Raw genomic sequence first — 27,447 nt, forward strand, 5'->3', positions numbered from 1 at the left:
GGATTTGATAGAGCAAGGCCCATGATGATGCTAGATCGTTGGGTTCTTAGCTCAGTGCTTTCCCCACTGTTACACGTTGCTTCCCCTGGAGAAATGTCTCAAATATGAACACTACTTAGTTTTGTATTCAAATCAATAGCTTCTAAGAACAGAATTCACTTTGCAATATTTGTAAAAGTAGTATCCTAGGTTTCTCCAACCATGCCAAACTACATGCTATAAAAATTAAGACATTTTTCAAAGGTGGGAAATTCTTACCTCTGCACCCATTCCCTCCATGGTGCCTTAAAGACCCAGGCACTGTTGTTTTCCCTAGACCGTAATGCCTTGTCACGTGGGAGAATTTGTTGCTCAAGTCAAGTGCCGCAGTGGATCAGGGGAGGGAGATGATGACCTATTTGCTGAGGGGGAACGTAAGAAAGCTCAAAAGGATAGTCCCAAGCCTCTGAAGGAGGGCGCAAGTGGATCAGAATGCAGTATGGTAGATTTCCAATCGGGGCCGGGGGCGGGGGGTCGTATCAGTAAGAGGACGTGCAATCCAGAGGGTTAAACAATGCCAAGAAGAGGAAGAAAGGAAAATTTCTAACACTGTCTTTTCCAGATAAGGTTTTTAATTTTGAAAATTTGGGGGATTTCTCAAAATGTTAAATAGAGAGTTTCCATATGACCCAACAGTTCTACTCCTGGGTATCTTCCCAAGAGAAATGAAACCATATGTATTAATTTCCTCTGGCTGCTATAACAAGTTACTACAAACTTAGTTGCTTACAACTGATTTTCTCTCTTCTTTTTCTGGAGGCCAAAAGTCTGAATTCAGTTTCACTGGACTAAAGTCAAGGTGTTTGCAGGGCATCTCATTTCCATAAAACTAGAAAACAAGTATTCTGCCTCTAAACTCTCGTAGTAGGACAGCCATAAGATAACAGTTACAGGCATTCCTATTCCAAAGGGGAGAAAATGGAAGGAAGAAAGGAGCTACCAGCCCCAAGTACGTTCAAAATCCAACCAGACAAATTCCATTGGGTTTTAAGATCCGGGAATAATCCTTTGTGGCTTAAAATTGGCATTAGGTAATATGATTCCTCCAAATGTGTTCTTTTTCAAAGTTGCTTTGGCTATTCTAGTGTTGTTGCCTTTTCATATACATTTTAGGATCAGCTTTTCTATACCTCCAAAAACTCCTACTGCTCTTTTGATTGAAACGTGTTAAACCCATAGACCAACTTGGGGGAGCATTGGCATCCATGAACATGGATTCCAACCCATGAACGCGGTCTCTCCATTTATTAGATAATCTTTAACTTCTTTCATCAATGTTTTGTGGTTTTCAGCAAACGGATTCTGTACATTTTTGTTAGATTTATACATAAGTATTACATTTTGGGGGAGATATTGTAAGTAGCATTTTCTAAAAATTCAGTTTCCAGTTGTTCATTGGTGGTACGTAGAAACGCACATTATTTCTCTATGTTGACCTTGAATCCTTAACTCTGTTACACTGGCTAGCACTTCTTCCAGGATATGGAATACGTGGAGCGAGAGTGGACATCTTTGATTTATTCCTACTCTTAGGGGGAAAATATTCATTGTTTCACCATGAAGTATAACGTTAGTTGTAGGTGTTCTGTAGATGTTCTTCTTCTGAGGTTGAGGAAGTTCTTTTCTATTAATAATTTGATGAGAGTTTTTATTGTGAATGGATTTTGAGTTTTGCCAAATGCTTCTTCTGCATCAATTCATATAATCATGTTGTTTTTGTTCTTTACACTGTTAATATGGTGGATTACACTGAGTGATTTGAGAATATTGAACCAGCCACTGTGCATTCCAAGATAGACCCCACTTGGTCATAGTGTGATTTATTTATATCTATATCTATTTCCCTCTCCCTCTCTCTCTCTCTCTCTCTCTCTCTCTCTCTCTCTCCCCCTCTCCCCCTCTCCCTCTCTCTCTCTCTCTCTCTCTCTCTCTCTATATATATATATATATAGTTATAGGTAGATATATAGATTTGATTTGCTGATATGTTTGTGAAGATTTTTTATGTCTGTGTTTGTGAGTAGATATTGTTCTATAGATTTCTTACACTGTCTTTGTCTGGCTTTAGTATCAGGGTAAAGTTGACTTCATAAAATGAGTTGGGAAGTCTTTCCCTTCTATTTTCTGGAAGTGATTGTGTAGAATTGGTTTTATATTTTCCTTAAATGTTTAGTAGAATTCACTAGTGAAATGATCTGGGCCTCAATTTATTTTCCCAAAGGTTTTTAAAGACTAATTTAATTTCTTTAATAGCTGTAAGTCTATTTAGGTTATTTATTTAATCCTGAGTGAGTTGCCGCAGTTTGAGGTTTTTGAAAAATTTAGGAATTAGTCTAATTTATTTGAGTTGTTCAATTGATGTATGTAAGTTGTTTGTAGTTTGCTACAAACACTCAACCACTGCGCCACCAGGGAAGCCCCAATAATTCTTTTGATTAGTGTTTTCATGAAAAAAATGTATCTGTTCTCATGATTTTTTTGTTTGAACCAAACTAAAAATATATCTTTAAATTCTAAGTGATTTCCTTATAGCCAGCTTATAGTTGGGTCAATTAAAAAAATTATTCTGTGAATCTCCATTCGTTAAAAGGTGTACTAGGGGATTCCCTGGTGGCGCAGTGGTTGAGAGTCCACCTGCAGATGCAGGGGACACGGGTTCGTGCCCCGGTCCGGGAAGATCCCACATGCCATGGAGCGGCTGGGCCCGTGAGCCATGGCCGCTGAGCCTTTGCGTCCGGAGCCTGTGCTCCGCAATGGGAGAGGCCACAACAGTGAGAGGCCCGCGTACCACAAAAAAAAAAAAAAAAAAAAAGTGTACTAGACTATTTATGTAAAATGTAATTATAGATATGTTTGGATTATATCTAATATTTTATTTGTTTTCTGTCGATTTTCTCTGTTTTAGTTCTCCTCTTTCCTCTTTATTTTCTTCTTTTGGGTTATTTTGAATATTTTTAGATTTCATTTCATTTACAGTGTTTCTTATTATATAACTTTATGTAGTCTTTTAACTGATTGCCCTTGGGATTGTCATGTACCTACTTAACTCTCCAAGTCTACTTAGATTCAGTGATTCACCAGCGTAATCCTATAGGTCTCTTTACCCTCCCCATTTTTTGTTATACTTGTGTTGTTGAAAACGCCATCAGACAATGCTATAACTTTTTCTTTTCCGTCATCAAACGTATTTTAAAGAACTCAAGAGAAGTATAGTCTTTTATATTTATTCTGATATTTCCCATCTCTGTTGTTCTCTCTTCATTCCTGATGTTCCATCTTTCCCCCTGGAATCATTTCCATTCTGTCTGAACAACTTCCTTTAGCAATTCCTTTAGATCAGTCTGTTGGCAACAAATACAATTCTCCTTCATCTGAGAATGTCTTTATTTCATCTTCATTCCTGAAGGACATTTTTGGTGGGTACAGAATTCTGGGTTGACTAATCTTCTCTTTCAGGACTTTAAGTATGTTGTTTCACTTCCTTCTTGCCTCCATTGTTTCAGGTGAGAAATCTGTAGTCATTTGAATTGTTAAACTATAAGTGATGAGTCAGTTTTCTCTGGTTACTTTCAAGATTTTCTTTTTGACTTTAGTTTTCTCTCATCTGATTACACTGAGTTTAAGCATTATTTCTTTGGGTTTATTCTGCTGGGCCTGAGATTCCTGAATCTCTAGGTTTGTCTTTGATAGAATTTGGGAAGTTTCCGTTCATTATTTCCTCATATATATTTTCTGTACCATACTCTTTCTCCTCTCCTTCTGGAATTCCTGTGACACAAATGTGGGACTTTTGAATATACCACAGGGCCCTGAGGCTCTATTCATTTTTTTTCAATATTTTTTCTTTGTTGTTCAACTTGTACAATTTATATTGATCTAGCTGCAGGTTTATTGCTTCTTTCCTTTTTCATCTCCATCCTGTTATTGAGCCTGTCCCCTGAGTGTGCTAGTTATTATATTTTTCAATTCTAGAATTTTCACATAATTATTTTTATCTTGTTTCTTTACTAAGGCTTTCTGTCTTTTAATTCTTTACAAAAGTGTTCTTAGTTATTGGAACATTTTATAATAGCTACTTTAGGCTCTTGTTAGATAATTCTAATGTTTGTGCCATGTAGGCATTGTATGCAAGTTGAGATTCTTTTTTTTAGTTATTCATATGCCAAGTACTTTTTTTATTGTATTCTCGACACTTTGTTTTGTTATTATGAAATTCTGGGTCTTGTTTAAAACTTGCAAACACACTGATAATTTTATTGTGGCATGTAATGACCTGTTTTATTTTAGACTGAAATTGTGGCCAAGCTTCTATGGGTTGTAATTCCAATATGAGTTGAATTTTCAAAACATTGGCAGTGCTGTTTGGACCTGTCCCACATCAATCTCATACTGGGTGACAGTTCATATTATGCTTTAGTCCTCAAAATCTATATATGCTGTGTAGGGTCAGTTTCATCCTTGCACAGCTCAGGGTGAGCCCAGGAGTTCATAAGTAATTGTGAGGGACTCCTTTCTTAAGTCCTCTTTCTCTGTGATCTCCAGGGGAATTTGAGCTTCCATGGAGTTTTCCTTTTTATCCTCTGACCAGAAAGCTGGGGCTTTAGCTACCCTGGTTTGTTATACACTTTCTGCTACTGTGTCCTCACCTGGGCAAACCAGTGGGAGGACGAAGAGAGACAAAGAACAATAGGGCTTTGCCTCACTATCTTTGGACCTCAGACCCTCTTGCCAGAAAAGTTTCTCCTGCTTCCTTTTATCTCCCATTGCCACTGCTGCTACTGCCGGCACTGGGTGTCTTAGGGGTGGAGATGCAAGAAAAGAGAAGAAAAGCAAAAAGAACCCAAACCATGATGTCCCCATTCTCTCTGAGTGTTAGGAATCGCCTCTACCGGTCTTCGAGCCAGAATGAGAGCTTCTCTTGGGGCTTTGTCTTTCCACATTCTCGTCTTCAGTTACAGCTTCTGGGCTTCCTCAAAGTCAGGTTAGAGGATACCAGAGCAAAAACAATGGTAAACTCACTGCGGATTTGGTGGGACTTCCAATTCTGGTCATTTTCCCTAATCTGTTTGCTACCGTTTGTCTCAGAGACTTCAAATAGCTGCTCCGTGCATTTTGTCCAGGTTTAATAGATGCAGTCAAGGAAAGACACAGGGTGGAGTGTCCTTGTTCTATTTTATCCAGAGCCCGAAAACCAGATATCACTTTAGAAACAATATTCTGCGTTTGTCCTTTATAGCTGGACCAGGGAGAATATTGCCTCTAAGGCAGTGTCATCATCATCATGTCCTTTTAGTGTATTCAGTAATCACTCTCTTTGGGGTGAGTTTGAAGTAATCCACCTTTTCATCAGAGACTATGAATAACATAACCTGGCAAGCTGCATTACTGTGGAATCCTGCGCATCTCCTGGTAGAACAATGGGCGGTGGCTGTTTCCACTTCAGACTCATTTGGCTGATTTAGAGAAACTTTGGGACACCTGTAAAATGACGCTGAGATCAATTTTAGGCATCCATCTGCCATCTTGAAAAATGGCATGCAGTAAAGCCTTTCAACTGGGTGTAATTTTTGTAGTTTTTATCAGCTGCCACATGTATCCCACGGTAGCGAGAGTGATGCAGGCCCACTGATTAGGGTTTCAAGTACTAAGAAATACGGGTGTCCTGCCTGCCTTGATGCTGTGTTTTGTGTACACTAGGGGATGGGAAGTAGGCTGGGAAGCGGATGGAATGAATTGACATTATATAAGTGAGAGATATCACTTCCTCGCTTTCCCCCATACCGTGTCAGCAGGTAGAGTATCTCTGCCCACCAAAAACTAACATACAGCTCTATGCCCACTGACCTGGGGGTGCAGAAGCCCTTTGTTGTGGTCAGTCTGCAAAGAGAAGTCTATGTTTATGCCTAGCCTCCATATTTATGGTGTTGCTCTTTAAGACAATGGATTTAATTAGTTTCTCCTTTTTTTCCTAGACTGACAAAATAAATATCATTTCTTAAGGAGTTTCTATTGGTTTCCTGTTTCAGCTAAAGTTTGGCAGTGAGAAGGCCATTTATCTTAATGGTTGGTTATTTTTTCTTCTCCTTAAATGGACTAGTGAGGAAAAAATCAGTGAAAGAGGAATATTTGGTACCTCTTTCAGAATTTGGATTAGGTATTAGACTTGATCATCCAAAGATCTTGGATGGTGTCCCCCTGTCCAGATATATCCATGGAACACTATGTTATTCAGATGTGCCAGCACAGCCTCACCCTTCCTGTTCTCCCTCACTCGTGAAGTGTGAGGGGAGTTGTGAAGCCGTGCAGTGGGCGGAAGGCTGGGGTTGGGGGTGTGTTGCAAGCCTCTGAATTAGGACATGATTTGTTGTAAGACCTCGCACTGCTTGCCCAAGCTTTCTGAGCTTCATATCCACCCACAGTAAAAAGTGGAAGAGCCTAGCAGATTGTTGGAAAGATTACCAGTACATGATGGTACGTCACTCCCTTCTTATTCCTTAGGGGTTGGTGGTACTGTTTGGGTTTCTATTTGTGATGAGATCTGACACTGGATTAGGATTGGGTCACTGATGGGAGAACACAGAGGGATGAACCTAATGTAAAGCCACTCTCTAGGGTGGTGTAAATTACATATAATTTCGTGTTGCCAAAATCTTTGTAAATGACTGATATTGGGGGAGGTCCCTGGAACTCTGTGGTGAGATACAGAATTAGTAGAATCTTCTGCCTGAGTACATTTTCTAGGGCAGCAGCACTGTTCATCAGCCTAAGTGACACTGGGTCCCTCAACCTTCCTGTCCCTTACCGCCACAGCTAGAAGATTTTACCTGCATGTACAGGTGAAACCTGGAGGCACCTGTCTGGCTTTTCCCAGGCCTCTCAGTGAATGGAGACTTGCTGGCTGTTCTTTTCCATACGTAATGAATGTCCAGCCAGCAAATGCAGCCCTGCCCAGGACAGAGCCCTGCAGTGGCAGTGCCTGGAAGGAGAACAGCTGTGTGCTGGGCTGTGTTACCTGTGGAGAACTCAGAGAGCGTAGTGACCTCCCGGATCCTGCCTGGAGGATTGATATGTACTGTGGGCTTGAACTTGCTCATAGAACCAATGGGCACAGGAACAGAGAGACCTCTCCTTGACCAAGCAGGATTATCACGCGTCTTCTCTTCTCTTCTCATCTTAAACCAACTGTAGGATACCATCCTGGCAATTTTCTGGGAATACTGAACTATAACAAGGCCTAAAATCTTCCAAGAAATGCAACAAGAAGGAGGAAATGTGCCTTCCAGAACTCTTCTCAGGAGGCATACAGTTTGTGGTTGGAAGGGATACTTAGGGAAACTCGTGGGGATAGGAGGAATGAGTTCCCTTGAACATGTTACTCCACGTTCAAGTAACAACAGATATCTTCTAATTTGCCTTCTAAAAAGTCACATCCACTTAATTGCAAGGCTTTTCTTTTGCTGAGGGGAGTATGCAAAATTGGGGCCAGGATTGAATTGCTAAGGGCAATAGAGGGCTCTGACCTGTGGTCATTCTTCTCCCTTTCATCCCCACCCAGCACTCAGCCTCTACTCCAAATACGAGTTAAACAAGTACTTTTAAAAGTAATGTTTGAACAAGCATCAGGGTATTAGCACGCCTTTCTGGTGGACCAGGGATATGCCAGGTTATCAGTTCAGAATCAGTCTGAACTGATACCTGGCAAACAAAGAGGAAAGCCATTTGCTAGGAGGGAGGATGAAAGATGAAAGTAGAATCTAGTGAGTCCACTGGAAGGATGTAGGCAAGAGTCAAGCCCAGAAATTGGAAGTAGCTAATCCAGTCTACCCATCAGAGTTGTTTTGTCTCAGGGCTCCTTTCAGGAGACCAGGCTGGGTCTTTATATCCACGTATGACCTTTCTCCTATTTGGGGAGACAGTCAGTTCCTCCAAATACCTAACTTCTCTCTTATCATCCTATCTATTCAGAGTGAACTTGCTGGCCACTAGGGAAGGGGAGGGGGAGAGAGGACCTCCAGGGAACACTGCTGTCTTTTGGGGATAAACTCAAGGTACTTAGTTTTTCTCCTCAGTCCAGAGGATCATTTGTTGATTAGTGATGTTCCAGGTTTTTCCAGTAGCAGCTAAGCAATAGGAAGCCACGAATCACTGGTCCAACGTCTAACTGGCTGTGTTCCCTTGTGCGAGTGGTAGAGATGTCTTCATAATCGCCATCACCATCGCCATCACCAACACTCATTATTTATGATAGAGCATTTCTAGAGCATCTCCAGGGTACACACTCAGTAAGTGCCACCTCTTAGTATGATTAAGCCGCCAAAGCCCCTATCACGCACCTATCACACAGGAGGCACTCAGAAAACATTAGGTATTTGCCAGGCACTATGTTAGGTGTTTTACACAGATCACCTCATTTCATCTGTCTTCCTAGGAAGTAGGTACTATTGTCGCTCTCATTTTGCAGGTGAGGGGATTGAGGCTTGGAGAGGTTATACAACTGGCCCAGGGACGTTCAGTGAGGCTGGGAGTTGAACCCAGAGGCTGCATGTGCTTCGGTGCTTCCTACATTGCTGCTGCACTCAGGATCATGGCCCCTCTTAAAAAGAAACTGCTAAGGCCAGCTAAACACCTCAGCAGTTTATAAGCTGTCCCCTTTCAGTCTCTGAACCAAATGTCATTTTGAGGAGGCCTAAAATCCACTCCAGGAAGCCACAGAGGGGAATCTCAAGTCATTTCTAACTTCCTGTGGAAATATTCTCTAGCCGGCAAGAGATTTTTCCAGGTAACAGCGAATACACAATAAAGCGGGTGCCTCTACCTTGGGTGCCTGGCTCACTACCCATGTGGCTTCCCAATCACCCTGATACCTAAAACTAGCAGAATTTATGCTCGCGGCTTGACTGGCTCTGTTCAGCCAGAAAGCAAAAGTTGATGGCTGAAACCCTTTGCTCTGAAATGAAATCTAGTCTCTTTGGCTCGACTTTATTAGTCCGTATTGTACAGCGATACGAGACATAAGTATCCAGAATCTGCTGTCACTAAAACAGGACTGAGTTGGCAAACATTTTTGTCCTCACACTCAACACTGTGTCCTAAAATGGAAAAGTTAAATAGAAATTAAGGATACAAATAGCCATTTTCTGAAACTTTAATTGAATTAAATATAGCTGTGTCATTGTTCTCTCTTTACACAGCCCACATTGAAGGGGAGACTAAGTTATTATTGGGGTCATTGGATCAATGGAGAGAAACTGGGTAAATATATCTGGATCCCTGAAATATTGTTTAGACTAATTAGCACAGCAACCCAAACACTGAGATACCCATCTTGTGCTTAATTATCTATAGGCTTTCTCTGTAACTGACTCCAATAGTTAGTGATACTCGTAGAAAGCATCCTTTTGCATCTCTTATTCAAACCTTTGGGCCATGATTGATTCTCTGGTCCTCAAAGAGAATACTTGTTCCGTGTTCTTCACTCTCTTTGGGAATACCTTTGCTACTGTACGTGTGGTCCATGTTCGGGGAGTATTCCTGTTGCCTGGGAGCTTGTTAGAAATGCAGAATCTTAGACCCCACCCCAGGACTACAGAAAGCACATTTTACTAACACCCTTGGGTGATTTACATGCTCTTCAGAGTTTGGGGAGCACTGGACTCACAGCCTTAGACATGCCCACTGGTGAGAAACTATCCTGTGTTAACTTCAGTGGATGCAGTGGGATTCTCCCCAAACTGCCCAAAATATTGAAGATTTTTACCTAATTACCTAAGCAAACGCTTAGGTAATTCTCTAATGGTTTGTCTTATTAAAAGAAACCTCATAATTCCCGGGCTGATTCAAATGCTTTTCTATCTAACTCCTTTCTTTTTCTCCCAGTTCTTAATTAGTTAATAGCAAACAGTTGTTTGGGGTCTCAGTTTTAGAATTTAGGAGTAATGGAATTGCCAAATGCAGCCTTGGCTGGGCTCAGTCTATTTCCTGTTGAATTGTTGTTTGACCCTACATTGGAATTCAAAAGAGTGCAGTCCAGAAGATAGAGGGCTAGGTCACATGGGAAAGAGAGCATAGTCATGAGACGGAGCAAAGGGGGCTCCTTTCTGCAGGGAGTGCGGTGGGACTCCTAGCTAGTAAGAGGTAGGACCTCTGTTAGATTGGCAAATACAGCAGTTCCTGAGAGTCCCTTCTTTCAAATTCAAGCCTCCAAGGTATTGGATATAGAATTTAGAAAACCATAAGCCACTTGCTAAGTAGCCCAAGATGTTCTGTGATGACAAAGTTTCCCAGAAATGTACTGCTCAGTAGGAAGTGTTCTGGGAAGTTTAAAAATCACCCGACTCTACACGTTCCCTATGAGATGCCAAGAATGCAGAATTTTTCAGCATTCGGGGGGCAGAAATTGGTTCCTTTCATGGTCAACACTAAATGCTATGAAGCTATCAGCACTGACTTGTGATTAGATGCCTGGAAAAATTGTGCTCGTTTCTTTGTGTCTCTTTCTCCAGTTTTTTCTTGCTGAGTTCAATTCAACAAATATTAATTAAGCACCTCTTATAAGCACCTCATAAGGTAGTATGCTGCTTGTTCTAGAAGATTCAAAGTTGAATGCCTAAGGGAGGGTCTCGTGTTCCAGAATTCCACTTTATTATAGTTCTTGTCAGATGTTAGAAGACTCAGATACTATGACGGTAGCTAATGACAACTAGCGCATACTGAGTGCGTACTGCCAACCAGGGAATGTTCTAAGCATTCTTTATCCATTATCTCTTTTAGCCGTCCCAAACTCACCAGAGGTGGGCATGATTTGTGTTCCCATTAAGGCAGGGCAGAGCACATCAATTTGGGGAGATGAGGAAAGTCCTCACAGACGAGGTGGCATACGATGGGAACTTACAGGTAGAGTTGGATCTTGACAGCTGAAAATTGCCACAGAGAGATTTCTGACAGTAGGATCAGGGAAACGAAGTGGTGGGGAGATCAGAGGGAGGAAGTTTTTAGAATAGCATTGCTGGTCTCCATGAGCTGCTCCTTGAAATAAAGGATTCTGTGACTTAGTACCATGTTTTCCCTTTGGAGATTTACAATTCATAGTAACATGTGAAATACTCTTGAGTTGCACTAAAAAACTCCCCAGTTTGACTTTGTGAAATCCAGCACTTCCCAAATGTGTTTCATCCATTCAGCAAATATTGAGCTACTGCTATGTTCCATGCACTGTTCCAAACTCTGGAGACTCCGGTGAATTTTTCTGCCTTCAAAAAACCTATATTTTAATGGGGACACCAGAGAACTCCCTCTTCCCTCTCTTATGTTCAAGGTGACACCTGTTAGTGAGTTCTGTCGAGGCTACTTTGGGAAATCTTAGTTGGGGATAATCCTACTTTACTGGAATTTGGGGGAAATTGTGAGAAGTAAGGTTTGCAAGATAGAGTAGGACCAGCACAACTGCAAATGCAGTCTGTGGATGGGTGCCATGAACTGTTTGCTACTCGTCCACGAAGTGGCAAGTACGGAAAATGAGAGGAATGCTTAGGAACTTTTAGAGCAATTTGCCAGATTAATTATATATTGGTTGAATCTAATGATAGAAATTTTGGACTTGTATTTTGCATGTCTTGTCTATTCTTTTTTTTGGGAAATCATTTCTGTTAGATTTTGCAGAAGTTTGAGTCTGCAAAACGATGGATACTAGAAATAAAAGTAAAACCCTGGTCTCTCACCCCAAATGCGTTGAGAAGCTCTGTTCTGGAAAATCCTGCCTGCCAGGGACTGAATTGTTCTCCTGAGGATTGCTTGGCAGGCGTCTGCTTGAGAACACTTACTTGCTGCTTGCCCTACCCAGATGAGAATTATTTTTAGTAGTATTTTAAGAACCTTATTATTTGAAGAACAAGTGAGGATGTTCTTAACTATTATCAAGATGGCAAAACCAAAGTCCTATTTGGACAGATAGTGAATAGACCCATCTTTAAAAAGGCCTGGCCACACTTAAGCATAAATACCTTTTCTACATTGGAGAGGAAAAAAAGAAAAGGGTAGAACAACCTACCTACGTATTAAAATACCGATTTCCTGCCACATAGGCCACACTTTCTGAAATAATTTATAAATGATAATTATTTTTAAAAGTTCTCATATCACTCTTTCTGTTAACCCTTCCTTTAACTTCAATTCCTCTGGCATTCTGTGTTTTCAGAAGTAATCTAAGTTGGGGTAACATAGCAGGGGGGAAAATACCTTGTCTGCTAACTCTTTTGCACGTGGTGTGGTCTGTTGCTCTCGCTCTGAACACTTCATGTGGGCTGATGTTTTTTTTCATAATGCTTGATGGAAGAAATCTCATTTGATAGCCTGCAGCCCACTAGTCTGGGATTAAGAGATTCAGTGGAAGTCCACCCCAGAATTAATCTCTGGGGTTGTTTATTTATTCGTTCAGTGCTGAAGCAACCAGTTATCTTGCATTCCACCAAATTCCAAATAATGTGTTTTAATTGACATTGTCCCAAAGCCTTTGGAAAAATCTGAGATCCTTTCGTTCTATTCTCACATTCTGGAAAATACGATCTGAAATAGGCCATAATTGTGGAATGCCAAATCGTTATGGGGTCCCCGAAATCCAGTGCTGTTCTCGGAAGGACAGCCGACCTGAGTCCACATCCAAGAAGGACAGCGTTGATATGCAATTTGGCACAGAGAAGAGATATATTCTGAAAAGGTGCAAATCACTGTTGGTTTCGCATCTCTTCTGTTTCTTTCCTTTGTTTTCAACTTTATCACCAGTTTCTTCCACCCCGCAGAAAGCTGTGCAGCGAGGCTTTCTCTGTTCTGGCACTCGTGAGGAGCTAAGCTAGCAAGACTCAAACGTTTTGTTTTTTAATTCTACGAGTTTATGTTGAGGCGAGGAAGAGAGGGAGAAAGAGCCGCATGCCCACTGGTAAAAACTGCGGCAAGTTTGTTAACATTGGAACATAGAGGGAAATAAAGGAGGAGAGAGAGAATCCAGGAACTGGGTCAGTGATAAAGTCTTCTTAACAATCAGTTGTCCTTAGCATTGTTCTTTCCAGCAAGAAATGATTAGATGCAACATTGAATCAGATTTTTCCCAGTGGCAGAGCATGCCGTTGAGGGGTGGGGATAAAGGACCCCACTCATTTTAGTGACCAGCCCATACGCTCATCACCCTAGAGCCCATCAATGCTGATTCCATGTTTATTACTGTAATTAAGAGCTTGACACATTCTGTGGGTGTTCTCTGTTTTTTGTGGGCGTAAATATGTTTTTGTGGAATCTCAGATACGTTGGCCAGTTCCTGTCAGTGCGCTCTGTTTTAGACTGTCACATTACAAAGGACAGTGACAATGTATTGTGTAATTTATATGTATAAATATTCATTCAGATGTAGCTAATTCATTCTAATTAAGGACTTATGATTTAAAACTATACATCCTTTAGAGCAAGAATAGTGAGGATTTGGATAGATTTTTTAAAAATCATAAATGTAATAAATACCTGCTATTACAATAAATAGTCTTCTACTACCAGTTTTGGGCAATGCTGGTATGTATGTTACAACTCACCTCTTCTTATTGCAGCTATTAACATAATGGTTATTGATTTTTATAATTTCCTCTTAGTTCCTTATATTTGATGTGCACAACATAATGTATATTTGGATTAAAACAATGTACTTGTTTTCAATTAAATAAGGATTGGTATATGATAGTCTTTGGAATTATTTATACGACTCTGGAGGTAGGGATGGACTTCTGCAAAATTATTTGGCTGTAATCAACACAGTTATTCAGACTCTGCTGGAAACAGAAATCACAGTGACTATAACATACCGCAGCTGGGATGGTTGATTTTTCACATTCACTGGGCTGCTAGCGTTAGAGAAACACAGTTTCACCCTAATCAGAGAAAGCATAAAATATAAAAGGTGTCGTTACTGACCCACTGTTAGTAACACATGCAAAATCTGGGAGCAAGAAGGTGTTACTTCCCCCAGAGCCAAGGCTGATGTTTCCAGTTTGATGGTGCCTTTGGTGGCGGAGCCATCGGCCCCCAGATTGGTGTACAACTGTTTACTTAAGGGATTGAACTAGACTGGTTGAAAAGTTAGATAATGAAGGGCAGATAAATAAGACCATGAGAAGTGTGGACGCGCGAGCCCCACGGCTCAGATCTCTTTTCTCACTGAAGATCTGCGAGTGTTTGATGAATAAGGACCCAGAGCACATCACCTGCTCATCTTTGCTAGGTGCTCTTCTGAAGCAGCGGGAGTTTGACGTGACAGCCAGAGGAGAAGTTGCTGCCTCAGGAAATGCTTTGCCTTTGACTGATGGTTGAATGGCTGGCAAATTAATTTTGGCACCTTTCCCTAAGTCATTTTGGTCCCATTCTTTCACTTTTCTGCTGGGAAGTGTGTATTCACATTACAGTTTAAAATATTTCGACAACACAGATGTGGAGAACAGCATGTACTATTTTAGGCAAGAAGTTGTAGGCTGGGATGGTTCCATTTTATAGAATAGAAATGATGCCGTCGTGCTTTGAGAGGAGGTCTGAACTCTCCTTTCAGCTCGACTTAAAATCAGTACTACTTCTCACGGACTTCTCACAAAGTCAGGGGCTCCAGGGTTTAAGATCTTGCGTTCTTGAGGAGCTTTTCCTCTTAGGTACTTATATTCCACAAACCCTCCAAGCCCCCCAAAATCCTAGCACCACCGCTTCTCTATATATTTACCCTGTCAGTCTCTAGCAAGAGATAATATGGTGGGTGGTTAACAGTATGAACTCTGAATCCTGTTTGTACCACTCATTGGCTTTGTAACCTTTAGTGGGTTACTTAACCTCTCTGTGCCTCTGTTAAAGGGGACTTATAATGACAGTAACTCATTCTACCATCTCTAGGTCTCTTTGTTCACTGTCAGGTGTTTTAAACTCAACGTATTGTATTTTATACTAATTTTTCCTTCCCTAAGAATGTATATGATATGGCTAACAAAACTAAAAGGAATGTGCATTTTGCTTTTGCTGTTTTCAAAATAAGTGAAAGGTGCCGTGCTTGAGACTTAGAAAGGTAAACTTTGATAAGAAGGGGTAATTGAAGCCCTTGCCTCGGGATGAAGATTGAGGTTCTGTTGTCTGAGTTTGTGACACATTACAGTGTCTTAAGGCTGGGTGCTCTATCCCTGACTCTCCTGATGTGATAACCTGTTCCTGTCGTTGTTCTGCCACAACTTGTCATTCTTGCCCTTAAGGATTAAAGGGTGTAAGTGTTAATTATAATTACTGATTCTCCTTATATTATACGTATTTTTTTAAAAAAAAAATTACTTGTGGTAAAATACATATAACAAAATTTACCATTTTACCATTTAAATCATTTTCAGTAAGTTTTTGTGTGTGTGTGGGGGGGGACATTTATGAGAACCTGAAAAATTTGTTAACTTATCAATAGGGAACTTGTGTTAAAGATGTAGAAATCTTAAAGGGTTATAACAATGAATTTGAACTCCTCAGCTTTTAGTCAGTCCATTCAGTACTTCTGCATCTCGCATTATACATACCATCTGAGCATCTGCATATGTCTGTGGAAGAGGCATTTTGCTTTCCAGAAAAGTTCTGTTCATTTTTTTTTTTCCCAGTTTTTTGACTTTTAGTCCTCAAGCATTTCAGATCAGCCACAAACTTTCAGGAAAAGAAATGTGGGAAAAAATCAGCAAAAGTCAGATATATATCGTCAGATATATCTTAGACAGGTATATCTGATGCTTTTTCTGGCAAAGAGAAAAATATGGGAAAATAAATTCCAGTTTAAATAAAATTCAGTCAGTAACTAGAATGGCTCATAAGACACAGAATATGCTAAAAATTATTTGCTGAATCAATAAATCAATGAACAATTTATGCTAAATTCAAAAGAAACATGAATATAATATTTGTATCCTAAAAAGAATTTATTTCTACTTAAAAAGTTTAGTGATGAACCTACAATAAAATTTGGTCTCAAGAGTAGTTCCATTAGAACATAGAGGCATGAAAATAATGACCATAACTAAAAGAACCAAATTAAAGTCATATTAATTGAGGAATAGCACCAACAATCAGTTGAGATAAAGCTTAATATTTTCATTATTTTTGAAAGCCAAGTGGAATATTTAAATTAGCAACATAAGCAACATATTATAAAAGGAATGTCCCTGCTAAAAGAATAGGCTGAATTCTTCTACTTCAAGAAAACTATTTGCCCATAAAACTCAACTATGAGGATTTATAATTGGCAGTCCTTCAGATACTATCCTATTTACCAATAAAAAATTATGATAACATAGTGCCCCAAATATTATATATTTCAAACTATTTACTAATGCAGACTAAGCTTTCTTCAAATTAGTTGGAATTAATAACCTTTGTTTATGAAGTCAAGAATATCTTTTATTTGAAAAAATAAGTTGAAATCTTATGAGTCGGGGAAATTAAAAAGTTTGTGTTTAGCTAAACACATAGCAGTTAATTTTTAAAATCATAAAGTTTAACAGTAGAAAAGGTTGAGTCCTTTTGTTTTGAAAAACCCCACTCGGGGGAAGACTAATTTTTTAGATGAACAACCCATACCCAGCAGTATTGCATAGCACATTTCTAATGTGTGGTAGTAGGTTAGAAGCAGCACAAACTAATGAGGTTAACCCACATAATCTTATAACCCAGCCAGAACACAAAGCAGACGTAGCATAGAAGCAGGGAGCATTCAATTTATTTCTAAATCATTCCTAGCTTTTGTATTCCAGAACATCACCAAGTAGATGGTAGGTGTGCATTTCCCACTGTTTCCAAGTCTCTTTCATTTCCCCCAGTTAACTGACTGTTGGGTCATAAGCAAGATGCCTTTGTGTTTTTGGCTGTGTCTGGTCTTAGTTGCGGCATGTGGGTTCTCCGTTGTGGCGTGTGGGCTTTTCTCTAGTTGGCAGCGTGCGCGTTTTTTTTTTTTTTTTTCTCCTCTCTCTCTAGTTGTGGCACACGGGCTTCTCTCTAGTTGTGGCATGCGGGTTTTCTCTCTCTAGTTGTGGCACTCAGGATCCAGAGTGCGTTGGCTCTGTAGTTGTGGCATGAGGGCTCCAGAGTGCGTGGGCTCTGTAGTTTGCAAAACCCAGGCTCTCTAGTTGAGGCGCGGGCTCAGTAGTTATGGCGCGCAGGCTTAGTTGCCCTGCAGCTGGTGGGATCTTAGTTCCCTGACCAGGGATCAAACTCGCGTCTCCCGCATTGGTAGGTGGATTCTTTACCATTGGACAACCGGGGAAGTCCCAAGATGCCTTTTAATTCAATACCAGCACAGGACATTATTAAGAGCCACTTCCAGTTGACTGGGAAGCTCCTTTTCATCCTCCCCCTTATCTAACCTCCAGTGGAAGTGAACTGGGGAGACAGCAGCTTACAGATACCCAAGGACCACACAGCCTGCCTGTCTTCCTGCCCTGGGAATCCATGACATCCCCAAGCTCCCAGAGGGGCTCAGCGTTCTTGTTGTTTTTACTTTATACTTTTAAATGGTCGATTCTAAGGTAAAACCTTTCCAGAAATACCTAGCGTGAAGAGGGCTGTTGGGAAAACCAGTTGAACTTGATTAATTACGACCAAAAAAAACCAAAAAAAAACACATATTAATGACACTTTGGTTAAGACCTTTCTGAAACTACATTTTACTTTTTTTAAAATTATTTATTTTTTAAATTTATTTTTGGCTGCATTGGGGCTTTGTTGCTGCGCACGGGCTTTCTCTAGTTGCAGCAAGCAGGGGCTACTCTTCGTTGCAGTGCGTGGCCTTCTCGTTGCAGTGGCTTATCTTGTTGCAGAGCACAGGCTCTAGGCACGCAGGCTTCACTAGTTGTGGCACACAGGCTCAGTAGTTGTGGCTCACGGGCTCTAGAGTGCAGGCTCAGTAGTTGTGGCGCACGGGCTTAGTTGCTCCGCGGCATGTGGGATCTTCCTGGACCAGGGCTCGAACCCATGTCCCCTTCATTGGCAGGCGGATTCTTAACCATCGCGCCACCAGCGAAGTCCTACATTTTACTTTTTGTGATATTCAAGGTGGTGTTGGAAAAATCTAATTTTTCCCCAAAGTAGAAATAGATATGTTGTTTCATGTTATATATATACGCTCACTGCAAAAGCCTTCAGACAATACAGGAATCGATAGAGAAAAAGTGTCATTCTACATCTGAGAGATAACAACTGTTACTGTTTTGGTATAAAGCTTTCTAGATTTTTCTACGGCTTTACGAACATTCAGATAATTATAGGGTATTTAAAAATAGGATCAGACTATACACACTATTTAGTAATGTGCCTTTTAAGGTAATTTCTCTGTGAAAATATATACATTTTCATCATAATTTGTAATTGCTTCCCTGTATTCCATGGTATAAACCTACCATTTGTGGTTATTTCTAATTTCTTGTTCTAAGAACAAGAAGGATGTTCTTGTACATGTGTATGTGTATACTTATCTACTTGTTTCTTTGCTATGAATACTTAAAATGGAATTGTGTAAAAGAGTACACACTTTTATACATTTTGATAACAATTTAAAAATTGCTCTCAAAAATTTTTATCAATTGTGGATGAGTGCCCATGCCTCCACATTCTTGGAAGTCATACAGGTTTAGGAAGAAGTGGTGCTTTAGAGGGGACATCCGTCTAGTCTGTGAGTTTAGGGGCATGGAAGCTTCATGTGGTGATGGGGTATGTTCCTGGTTGTTCAGGAAGGTCGCCATGACACAACCAGTGCATTCATTTGTTTGCCAGATGGGGTAACCCCACTTTCCTTTTACTATCCTATCTTAAACCCTTCTCCTGTGTTCTTCTCCCTTAGATTGAGGAAGACACGTGGCAGAAATACTACTTGGAAGGAGTCTCAAATGAAATGTACACAGAATATCTCTCCAGTGCCTTCGTGGGTCTGTCCTTCCCTACTGTTTGTGAGTAAGTGACCATTAACCATATGCTCTTTGGCTTTCAGAAAACATTTAACGTGTCTCTTGAAGGAAGTGCACCCCACCTATGGCCAGCACAGTGGGGACACTCGACAATTACCAAGTGTCCTGTGCTCAGCCTTCTGTGATGAAGGGGAAGATGGGTCATTATGTGGCCCCTCCTTGGGGATTTCTGCTGGCTCTCCTTTCCCTCCGGTCCTGAGAATCGCAGGCTTGGATTCATCATTTGACCTGAATTATGAACTGCAGTTTTCCTGCATATCTTGAATTACGCCCCTGTGATGTAGACACGTGTATGAAGGGTAGCATGAACCCATGCCTCTGATTTTACCAGGGCAAAACCAAATCTTGCTAGCACCTTGATGAAAGAAATTTTAATCTTTCAATTAAGTCAGATCATAAAGACATCAGAGAAGTCACTGTTCAAAGTGCTTTCACTATTTCCTGAGGCAATGTGGAGCCAAATGTACACAGAGAGACCTTGAAACAGTCCTGAGTGGTTTAGCCCCGAGATGGACAGCTGGTATGTTATAACAATAAAAAGACTTAGCATCTCCTTATACTGGCTCAGCGAGATGGATTTGAGCAAGGGGTAGCCCCAGCCTGCACGACCCCTCGAGGTAGAACAGGTGATCATTTAAGGGGTATGACGTCAGGAGCTCCAGGTGTCCCAGACCCCAAGAAACTTCCACCAGGACGATGCCTCAGATTCCCCACCTAGAAGCTCAGATGTTGGATGTAAGTCAAACAGGCGCTTTGTCCTTATGAAAACACAGACTCCCTGGGAATGCTGAAACATGAAGCCCTGTACTTGGACACTGAGCAAAGAATTTGGTAAACTCAGTCTCATGGATAAAAACTGGGAAGAAACAGGGGAACCTGGGAACTCACTGGGCTGAGGAAGAAGAGCTCTTCCCTTGTGCTGTCTACCTGCCTGGAAACCAAACCCACCTTCTGGAAAGGGCGTCCTGAAGAGGACAATCCTGGGGGGCTCTTGGGTTCCTTTGTCTCATAGTTTGCTGTTCTGTGTACAGCAGAGGGGGGCCAGGGCACCTGGTAGCTTGGTGTTTACCCGTCAGTGACTTCTGTCAGTGAGCACAGCAGGTGCACCCTGCCTGTCCCTGGGCCCAGGCCCTAAGCAATCCAAACTGGTTTGACTGTTTACTGAGATTTCTCACCCTGTCTCGAAGCGAAAGTTTAAATGCTAAATGGACTGGAAGAGGGCATAGGTAATTGATTCCGAAGGAGTTATTTTCCGAAAATGGATGCCCTATTGTAACTCCCATGTGTTCCTTTCTTTGAGAGCTATTTCTCATTCTGCCATGGAAAGGAGTTAACCATTCCGAGGCACTGGGTCCTGGAACACTGAGGCTGTCCCAGGGGATTTTCTCTATCTTGGAGAGTGGCCTGCCTAGGATAAAAAGTCCAGGAGGATTCAGGACTTACATTAGAAGCTGGTCATATGAAAAGGCAATTGAGGCCTCTTAGGTCTGATGTAGATGTGGCCTGAGCCCACAGCAGAACTGCCAACGCCTGGAGGAGTCCTGTGGCACCTCAGGCATTAGCAGTGGAGTATGTGAAGTCCCCTTCCTTGTCTTTGAGTCTCCTGGGCTTGATTGGTGTCAACATGAGTGCTGCCTTGCAAATCCCTTAGTCCATGTCCCTCCCCCCACCCCCTTCCTGCTTTCCCATCACTTCTCTTATTTTGCTTCTGGAAACTGAGTGAGTTCATTTTAAGAGTATTAACCTGGAAGGTTAGAACCGCTCCCTCTAGAAGTTCCAGCTGGGATACGTGTGGGGTCAGTTGGACTCATGTATTTGTCCTACACGGTGTTTCATTTCTTAACAGTTAGTCGCCAATGTTTCAGAAAGGTGGTTCTTCACATAAAAACTAGATTCCTGGCCTCTTTTGAAAATCTGATGAACCAACACGGGACTTGCATTTCTACTGAATGCTAAGGGACTCCAGTGTGCTGTAAGGAGGGGTTTAGTGAAGGGCCTCCCCTCCCTGATGTCTTAAACTGGCCAGATTTGCATTTACATCAGGGCCTGGCCCCCTCGATGTGTGAGTTTGCCAATTCTGACCCGTTGGGTGTGTGAAACTTCTCTGCCCTTTGGAGCCGGCTCAAGAGCTGGACACTAGTCTGTAAATATTTCCCTTGACAACATGTTCCGAGAAGGAGAAGATCCCTCAGACATACCTTGTTGTCAGAGAATTTGGTGTTTGTTTGGTACAGCTTCCGGAATACAAAGACAAAAAACAAAATACCATCATGAAAAACTTGTGATGTGAGTGAGAATGTGTTCAACTGACTGCTATTACTCGTTTAACACAATGATACAGCAGAGGTAGGAATAATCAATAAAGAAAGGACACTTAATGAGATTTAGGAACATCCCAAAACATTGAAGCTCTCCTCAAGCATTTGATTATCTGGAGGCTTAATTATCTGTGTTTTCTACTTTAAATTAAAGAAAAGCCATAACTCAGAGTTACCAGCAGTTTAATGATAACACTCTTCAATTCAGGTTAATTAAAGCACAGCCGTAATTAGAGTGTAGGGTTGTATTTCACCAGGCTGGCGCATAAGTATTTTCATTACAGTAAGAATTGGCTATTCAATTTCAAGATGACATGAAGGACGCCAAAATATATTTTCAGCTGGTTCACGTAGAAGAAAAAGAGTTGGAGAATATTCTGGGTATAATAAAGCACTGATAAAGTATACAGATTTTCAGAGCCGTCTCTGTAATTATGCACGGCATTAAAACAATATGCAGCCAGTAACGTCTTGAAGCATGAAAAGAAATAAATTTGCTCTTCCCTTGGGCTGGCAGAGTGCTCCCTTGCAGGGTAGGATCACCACACCGAAAAGATTGGAGTTTTTTCAGAAGCCGGGAGAGTCATTCAGTGAAAAGCTGAGGGGGCAGGATTAACGGGTGCAATCTGAGGTCGTTTCCCAAGAGAACAGATGTGGGAGGAGGAGAGAGAGGAGGGGCAGGAGGCCCCCAAGTTGAGCTTTTTAAGAATTTCGAGCAGAGAGACGCTTTCTCCGGCTCAGGAAAGACTTGCACCAGCTTCTCTGCACCAGCCTTTGGCCTTCACGTGTGTATCACCAGAAGACGCAGCTTTGTTCCAAAAGGAATAACTAATTTAGACAAAATGCAGTATCATTTCTAAATATTTCACTTACATTTTCTCACTGAATCCTCACAAAAATCCGGTGATGATTATGTGAATATTACCATCCCTGGTTTATGAAGGAGGACACTGAGACTCAGAGGACATTGGTGTCCCCTTCCAAAGCCACCTAGCAGACAAGTTACAGCACCAGGATTTCGATGCTGGGGCCTCATGCAGTTGGGATCAGCTTGGAGGATGTGGTAGATGAAGGCTGGCTAATTAAGAGCCTCCTGGGGAGCTTATTAAACAGAGGATTCTAGGTTCCATCTCCAGATTCTAATATCTGGGGTAGGTCCCCCAAATCTGCATTTTTTTTTGTAGGTGAGCGGGGGTGATTCTGATTCAGTCTGATGACTGGGGACCCCCAGCAACCCCATTCTCCACACCACAGGCTGGAATAACTTCTTATTCCGACTTCGGGCTCAGTCACTGGAACGTTTCTGATTTTTGCCAAATCATAGAATTGTAGGTGGGCCACATCTTACAAGCTAATGTTAGGATTTGGGCCTTTGTGGGCGCTTCCTCTCCATTGCTGCTTCTTCACGAAGGGTATTCTGCAGTCTCCATGGATATAGGAATGAGTCTGCCCTCTACCATGCCAGGCAAACTGATGACTGCTCTCCCCACTCCCCACGCCTAATCCAAATCAGAATAGGAAAAAGACGTGGGGGTACTGAGCCCTTTAATGCTCTCATTCAGGTTTCCGCTGGGGATCGTAAAAGCAATTTCAGGGTGGGGAGAACAGTTAAGCACCAAATGCAGAGAAGGACAGTTTAGGGTGCAACAAGCCGCATGTCTCTTGGCCTTGATGGACACCATAGTGGGTATGGCCTGGACCTTCCTCAGGATGCTCTTAGGGTGTTCCTTTTAAGCGCCAGCAACTCCTGAGCATCTCCCTTTGGTTTTGCATAGCTGGCTTGCCCCTGGTCTGTGTGGCAGTAAGATCAAGGCAAAGGAGCTATGGGATCTGAAAGAGAGGGTGCCACCCATTGTTCTCTGAATACCAGGAAACCACCCGCTTCCCTTTCCCTCCCACACCCCATCTTCCTCAGTAGCTGACTGTGGAAGGTGCAGATGTCCAGTGCCAGCCAAGCCTGCAGGAGGCGGGGGCTGGGGTATGAGGCTATGTTTTCCACGAAGGGGTCCTGTTTTTGAGTGGTTCAAGTAGTAGGATGCTGTGTGATGTCAGGTGGTGTGAGCTGTGGAGTCGCAAAGGTCTGGGGTCAAACCCACTTGCTGGATATGTGATTTGGGACAAGATAGTTGATTTCTGCCTACCTCCTTTTTTTTTTTTTTTTTGCGGTATGTGGGCCTCTCACTGCTGTGGCCTCTCCCATTGCGGAGCACAGGCTCCGGTCGCGCAGGCTCAGCGGCCATGGCTCACAGGCCCAGCCGCTCTGCAGCATGTGGGATCCTCCCGGACCGGGGCACGAACCCGTGTCCCCTGCATCGGCAGGCGGACTCTCAACCATTGCGCCACCAGGGAAGCCCCCTACCTCCTTCTTTTGATAGTTACCAGCTGCCTGACCTTGGGCTTAGTGCTCACCCCGGTTTCCTCAACTCTAAAATCGGAATGATAGAACTTGTCTCTCAGTACCAGCTAATGCCCTTTTCCCCTCTCCTGCCTATCCTCTTCCCACCACCCTTCTATTCTGCCCACTGAATATAATATAAACACCAAGAAAGAAAGAAATATATCGTGACATTTCCACGTTTTATTTACTCTTACCTTTTAGAAAATTCTGCCGTCGGTCACCAGCCGGTTAATCAGCTAGCTGTTTAATGAGCTTGGGGTATTTGTGCCAATGTGCCAGGCATGGTGCAATTAGATGTGATCAAATATATGTTCATTAAAAGATTAATAGCAATACTTTCAAATGCAGAGGAAAAGATCCTGTTTCCCTGCAGCTGCTGCCTTCTGCGAGTTTGCAGTCTGGTGAAAGAAAGTAATACCCATCCTCAGGGAGAGGTGAGCGCCCATTGTTGAGTGTGTGATGATGCACACAGCCGGGGGACAGATGCTGAGAGCTCCCTGCAGGCTGGGGTGGCCAGGAGAGGCTTCCTGGAAGAGGCGATACTTGAGCTGTACCTTGTATGGAGGTTGGGTTCAGAGAAGGAATAAAGAGGGAAGAGGGATTTGTAAGTGATAGGGAACCAGGAGGCTGGGAGCCGCAGAGAACTCTCTCAACACCCAGGTCTCTGAGGTTTTCCAACGAGAACAAGTTGATTTCCACTTTAGATGGGAGAAGGAGAAAAATCAGAGTTCTTTTGACATGTGATGTTTTCAGGGCGAAACAGCGATAGTGTTTTTATTATGAGAACTAGCAAACGGAGGTTGTACCCGCCTGCCTCCGGGTAGGGGAGTGAGGGCAGAGGAGGGAGGTGGGAAGGAGGAGTGCAGGAAGCCACAGGTTCACAGGTTTGGCTACTGCAAGAATGCCACGTGCCAGGTCCTGAATCTCATGGTGAGCAGATCAGTCAGTCAGTCATCACTTGGAAAATATAAATGCTTAATTGTATCGGGTTTTACAGCTCAGGGGATTAGGACAAAAGATGTATATGAAATACTGCGTGTCTCTGTGTCCCCCTGCAGCTGTTACAATTCAGATTTGATGTGGAGTATTTAATGCCTAGGTAGCTTGAGGAACTCTGACCAGATCTTCCCTACGCTAAAGGGCAGGAGTTCTGCCCTGCAGCCCAAATGCAAGCCTGGACGCTTCTGTGCTGGTTTAGACAGTGTGGGGTCTGCAGGGCATGGTTCTCCTTCCCCCCATCCACCCGCATTCAGGGCCCTAAACACTGGGAAAATCACGCTCTCGTCCTATGTTGTTTGGCATGGACCGATCTTTCCAGGGAAGCCACTTGAGGAAACGTAAATTTCAGGCTGCCTAGAGAAAGCTGGGTCTCTTGCCCAGTGAAAGCTACAGCTAGTTTAACTTGAGTTCTGTGAAATCAGTAGTTCTTAGAGAAGGGCATCGGAATTTGAACATGGAGCAGAAAGAAGCCAGCAGATTCTATTGTTATATGGTAGATTTATTTAGCCAGGCTGCAGAAATGAACATTTTATGAGAATTTATGGAGAAGCTTGAGTCTCATCTTGAAAACATATTTTTCCTCAAAGAACTGGCCCTATTCCTCCCATTATTTGGGGATATTGTAATTGGGACTGAGCGTATATGAACACAGATAGGAATACGACGTTTATGATTCCTTCTGTTACAGGGATTCAGAAGGTGACCGATAATCCTGCCACATGTGAATAAACCAGTGGCCATAAAATCTATTAAAACCCTTAATCGAAGGCTACAGAGGCAGTGGCAATTCTAGAATTCTCTACAGGAAGGGTCAGGGCGGCAGTCCAGTGGGAAATACTGGGGCTTCACTTGATGCTGGGTACATAATAATAATAGCAAAGCTTGCTAAAAAATGCATTTACTGACATTTTAGGCAAATGTTAACTGTCCATATGAAAGGATGTAATTATATTTAAATTCACGTGTCTTAGGTGTGCTAGTGGAGATATTATGAGAGTGGAGATATTATGAGTGTTCAAAGGTGAGGGTGTTCTGAAGCCTTCCCACTCCACCTCTATGAAAGCTGCTGGGAAATCTGAACAACATTTTCATGGGCATTTTAAATCACTTCCATTTTCCTGGTGCTGAGTCTTACAAATCCCGCTGGTTCGAGTTTTCTTTAACTAGATGTTTCCATTTTGAGAGCCTATCATTTTAAATCAAAGCTCCTAAATGTGGATCTTCTTTTCATTTTAGCCCCTAGATCCTAAAGATCTGGTTCCCCAATGTGCAGTATTTACATCCTCATCTACTCTGGTTACATGTATCAGCCTGACATTCCCAGGGTCCCCCTGGACAACTGAAGAGGGGCTGGCGCTTTGGGGTGGAGCTGGGTTTGGGGGGCACAGTGAAAGCTGCCTCTTCTGTCCTTGCCCCTTCACTCCTAGGTGAGTCAGCCCCAAACCACACCTTTGCATACCCTTCCTGAACACATTAGAAGGTGCAAACTCCACGACAGGTTTCTATGCTTAATTCACACCAGCAAGCAATCTTTCTAGTCAAGGGGGCTGATTTAATAGCAAGAATAATTTATTTCCCTCTGGGTAGGTAGAAACAGTTAGACTCTGATTCTTAAGAGCCTTTGTTCAGGAACATTTGGGTTGAAACTACTGTGGTTAACAGATGATGCTGGCAGTAAAGAAAAAAAGAAAAAGAGGGCTTTGTATAATGGTGTCAAATTTGGTAGACCTCTACTTAATAATTATCAAGAAAGCAATCTAACTTTTTTTTTTCCTTGAAAAAAGAAGTCATTCCTATTCCCCCGTAATTACTTTTGCAACAAGTGGCAACTTCCGGCATTGGACATACTGGGACATTTTATTTTAGAAACCAGGAATTAAATGCTTGCTAACTTATGGCTGATTTCATCCTGTTTATCACATTGTGGAAGCTACCTTGTTTCTCTCTTATACTCTACCTCATGCTAAGCATCCTCTCTCTTTCCCACCCCAGGTCTGTGTATGTTTAAGCCATAAGAATAACTTTAAGGATTGGATGAGCAAAACCCATTTTGCTTTACCAGAAAAATGGTGTAAATGATGCAAGTAAATATGTAATTTCAGGACATCAATTCTAAGTAGTCCAAAGGCACATCCTTTGTAACAGGATCTGCAGAGGGTTCCAAGGAGAAATCGCTGTCTGTATCTTAGAATTGTACTTACCACATGTCATAGCGGATTGAAAGCAAACATTAGATTCCCAGAGCATATCACTGCTATTATTCCCTTCTACGCCCTTCTTTTCCTATCTGTCTGCTTCTATCCACCAAGTTAAGAAGCATGTCGTTTCACGATGCTAGCTCACTTCCAAGCTTTCTCTGCCTAAACTAGACTTTCCTAGTTTACCACTTTATCTGTTGTGGATAATTCTAGCAACTCATGAGAGTCTGCTCCCCATTCTTTCATACATTTACTTAATCAGCATTTACTGAAAGCTTACTCCTTGCATTTTGCAAACTACCAGCGAGACAAGCATACATCTTGCCCTGAAGAAGCTCAGTGTAGAGGGCAGAGAGGCAAGTGAACAAGTAATTACCACACCCCACCGTACCCACTCCCTGTTTACTCACCCTGATCTGCCCTTCCCCCCAGAACCACAACAGAGGCTGTGCCTGAGCTGCAGCCTTAAGCCCAGCACCCTGACCTTCGCCAGTTCTCTG

The 27,447-nt window shown here is 42.2% G+C and overlaps 1 protein-coding gene across 5 annotated transcripts in view; it reads left to right on the top strand.

Moving 5' to 3' along the window:
• Nucleotides 1-27,447, top strand: part of KCNMA1 (potassium calcium-activated channel subfamily M alpha 1) — a 747,896-nt gene that overhangs the window by 560,072 nt on the left and 160,377 nt on the right. For all 5 annotated transcript variants that reach the window (XM_027129781.1, XM_027129778.1, XM_027129780.1 and 2 more), the window contains exon 15: nt 18,911-19,020. In XM_027129781.1, the coding sequence (XP_026985582.1) occupies nt 18,911-19,020 (110 nt within the window). The remainder of the gene's footprint in view (nt 1-18,910; nt 19,021-27,447) is intronic.

Source organism: Aethalodelphis obliquidens, unplaced genomic scaffold (assembly GCF_003676395.1).
Source record: "Aethalodelphis obliquidens isolate GAN/ISIS:26980383/991018 unplaced genomic scaffold, ASM367639v1 scaffold37, whole genome shotgun sequence".
NCBI classification, from domain to species: Eukaryota; Metazoa; Chordata; class Mammalia; order Artiodactyla; family Delphinidae; genus Aethalodelphis; species Aethalodelphis obliquidens.